Below are 3742 nucleotides of genomic sequence, written 5' to 3'. Positions count from 1 at the left end.
AGCCTGAACTACTATCTTAAATTAGAAAAAAAGTTCATGTGCAGTGCCTAATGTAAATGTTATGAACAATAAGTTTTCTGTTACAAGTGATTTGTAACTTGGTGCAGTGGCTCTTGCCTGTAATCTAGCACTTTGAGAGGCTAAGGCAGGAGGTAGTACAGTATATGAGTTATGGGTACAGACCTGAGCTGAAATTCTTTAACGACTGGGCTTCTCTGGACCTCAGTTTCCTATCTACAAAACAAGGAAGGTTTCTTTTCTTAAATTCAGTCTCTGTAGAGATCATCAAAAATTGCCAATCCTGACTATACTGCAAGTCATCGTATGGGGGGCAAAGTATTCAATTAGCAATAATTACACCTTGTATAAAACTCACGGGCTATGATACTACCACTGCACAAAGCTAAATAAAAGTTTTCTAATCCACAGACTTGTTCAAATATTAGATTAACATACACAGTCCATGGAACATACATAGTATGATATTAAAATGTAGTTGCTCTTATTATTCTAAAAAGGTCTTTGATCAATTCCCAATACCTCACCCACAGCAGTTGCTACATAAATTTAACCCAACTTTAACACAAAAACTTTATTGACTCCACTATTCGGGTGCCAACAGGGATCTTTTCCCAAAACGTAAATTCAAGGCAAAAGTAGATTAAAGAAAAAATGATTTCCTGATGAATTACTGCCCACTAGAATTAAAGCTACCTTTAGATAGTCATGAGTTAACATCTCTGTTCATACCTCTCTCCCAGAATTTCTTTATAAGGAACTAAGAAAATATACAAAATTATGAAATACACGGAGAATTATGAACACTCTAAAAAGTTCCAGGACTAGGTGAATAAATTATGTTCAATACATAAAATGTTGTATTATCCCACCATTAAAAATTACAGAGATGGCAATGTGGTGGTATCACGCTTGTAGACCCAGCTACCCAGAAGGCTGAGGTAGAAAAACCTCCCAACCCCAGGAATTTGAAGCTGTATTGTGTATGACTGTACCTGTGAATAGTCACTGTACTCCAGGCTGGGCAACACAGTGAGACTTTGTCTCCAAAAAAAGTGGATAGGATCAGGGACAGGACAGGACAGTATGAGACAGAACAGAACAGAACATAACAGAATAAAACTTACATAGTTTTACATGAACTGATGGAAAGTTGTTGACAACACACTGGTGAGTTTTACAAAGCACATGAAGCAGTCTGAAAACTATAATTCCATTTAAGTAAAATTCTACAAGCATGTTAATATATAAGTACATGTGTAAAGGTATATTCACAAAATGTTTAAAGAATAAATGACCTCCAGCTAACAGGATTATGGTAAATTTTCAGTTTGTTTGATGTAAATTTTGGTATTACACAGAGGACTTTTTCCAAATATATCATGAGAAAATACAAATCAAAAATTCATTTTGCGGAAAAAATTGCTGAACAACACAAACAAGTCATCTTTTCTATGATACATTTATACACATTAACAAATGGATTTAACCACTTTCCAAGTTATCCATAGCAATCAGGCTACCCATTCATACTTGTAGTCTATTGATCCAAACTTTGTTAGCTTTAATCATTGACATTACTTATAAAGAGTAAAATGACTCTTATCAATGGTAACCACATAGACTTAAACTAGTTGTAAGATACGTTATTATAGTACTTTAGAATAAGAAATTTTATGTGTGTGTTTCTTGGCTTCATATTTTATTACCCATGGGAAAATAAAAACAACAGAATTTTGCTTAGCATACGGTACTTTACAAAATGAATAAACTATTGGAAACAAGAATGTATTATTATTATTATTAATTTCAGCTTACAGCATTAGAAATAAAAAGCTATTTGGTCTAGAAGACAAAAGGACCATATTTATTTAAAAGATTTACCATAACCATCAACCTCCCCTTCCAAAAAAACCCCCATTTTTAAAAGGTAATATCTGAGCTGGTTGTGGTGGCTCACACCTATAATCCCAGCACTGTGAGAGGCCCAGGCAGGTGGGATGCTTTAGCTTATAAGTTCGAGACTAGCCTGAGATAGAGCAAGACCCCCCCCCAAAAAAAAATAGCCAGGCATTGTGGTCCTATAGTCCAGCTACCTAGGAGGCTAAGGCAAGAGGATTGCTTGAGCCCAAGAGTTTGAGGTCGATATAAAGTATGACGCCACGGCACTCTACCAAGGGTGACAAAGTAAAAAAAACATAATATCTGATATATATCTGCATCTCTATATATACATGTGTATTTAACCTATATACAAGCTTACTACATACATATACACACACAATCTTAAAAGCCCAAATAAAGCCATACATGTGATACATACTTTTCCTTTGCCTTGCTTTTGGTTTTTTCCTTCAATGTCTTCAAAATCTGTGTCAGAAGAAAAATGTGTCTCTGACTCCCTGTGACAAAAAGATAAGCAGTAATTAGAAACATGGTTGGGGTTTCTATATTTTGCTGTATTTTCTAAAAGAAGGCCTTGGTTAACTCATTACAAAACTCCTTATTACCATTAAAAGTAATTAAGATGCTTTCCCAAAACATCATACTGTATCAAATTATCTGTGTCTTTTTGGTTTTTTTTTTTTTTTTTTTGGCCGGAGCCAGGTTTGAACCTGCCACCTCTAGTATATGAAGCCAGCGCCCCAAATTACCAAACATTAAAAATTACCTAACTACCAAAAAAAAAATCTAAAATAAACATTTTTATTTTGTTCATTTTTATTCAAAGAATGAAAAGTAAACCAGTGGCTCTCAAAATTTAACCCCAGGAATTGTGGTGTTCTATTATAATGGCTGTTTTCTGGTTCCATGACCATCATGTTAGGAAAAATTGCATTTAATAAACTTAAGACTAGGCATTTAATAAACTTAATTAGGACATTCTGGCAATATTACAGATTCTCTGCGCTCTCCTATTTCAATCAATGTTTATAAATCTAGGATTGAGCACTAGACAATATATACATTTCTGAAAGGGTATGTACAACACATTTTTATAAAGTAAATCATTTGAAATATAGTAGGGAAATATGCTGTGTGATCAAAATCCTTTATGAAGTAAAGCAGTGGTTACAGTCAGAATCAGTTCTGGTACTACGTAACTATGAAATCTTATATAAGTGACAGCTTCTCAATCTTCTCATCTGCAAAAAAAAAAAATGTATATGCAAGAAAATATGAAATCTTTAGAAGTCTATTCCATCTCCAACATATAAATCCTTACAGTCCAAAAAAAATCTGTCCTTTCATTTAAAACACATGTGATGCTTCCTACAAATGTAAACATGGGTTTATCTAAACAGTAATAACATATCCTCATCATTTAAGTCTTTATGGAAAGGCATACTTACATTGGCATTTGGGTCATAATGAATTTTAGAACTGAGAGACGCTCATAAAGGTCTTACCATCCTAGTGTATAAACTTAGTACCAATGTTGCTTAAAATAACTAAAATCAAAAATGTTATCTCAAGGACCGGGTACAGCAGCTCACACCTATAATCCTAGCACTCTGGGAGGCCAAGGCAGATAGACTACCTGAGCTCACAGGTTCCAGACCAGCCTGAGCAAGAGTAAGACCCCATCTCTAAAAATAGCCAGGCATTGTGGTGGGCACCTATAGTCCCAGCTACTTGGGAGGCTAAGACAAGAGAATCGCTTAAACCCAAGAGTTTCAGGTTGCTGTGAGCTATGATGCCACAGAACTCAACTGAGGGTGAC

At 34.9% G+C, this 3742-nt stretch overlaps 1 protein-coding gene and 1 non-coding gene across 6 annotated transcripts in view; both read right to left on the bottom strand.

The window, feature by feature from the left end:
• Nucleotides 1-3742, bottom strand: part of STAG2 (stromal antigen 2) — a 171303-nt gene that overhangs the window by 87263 nt on the left and 80298 nt on the right. For 4 of the 5 annotated variants that reach the window (XM_023508121.1, XM_003801894.2, XM_023508120.1 and 1 more), the window contains exon 3: nucleotides 2342-2420. In XM_023508121.1, the coding sequence (XP_023363889.1) occupies nucleotides 2342-2420 (79 nt within the window). Of the gene's footprint in view, nucleotides 1-183; nucleotides 235-2341; nucleotides 2421-3742 lie in introns of those variants that run through there. The other variant, XM_023508123.1, reaches the window with a different exon arrangement.
• Nucleotides 271-405, bottom strand: LOC111722250. Its single transcript, XR_002771096.1, has one exon. It is a non-coding gene; the product is annotated as a U4 spliceosomal RNA (small nuclear RNA).

Source organism: Otolemur garnettii, unplaced genomic scaffold (genome assembly GCF_000181295.1).
Source record: "Otolemur garnettii isolate 467f Iridium unplaced genomic scaffold, OtoGar3 scaffold00224, whole genome shotgun sequence".
Taxonomy (NCBI): domain Eukaryota; kingdom Metazoa; phylum Chordata; class Mammalia; order Primates; family Galagidae; genus Otolemur; species Otolemur garnettii.
This window is presented reverse-complemented; position numbering and strand designations above follow the sequence as displayed.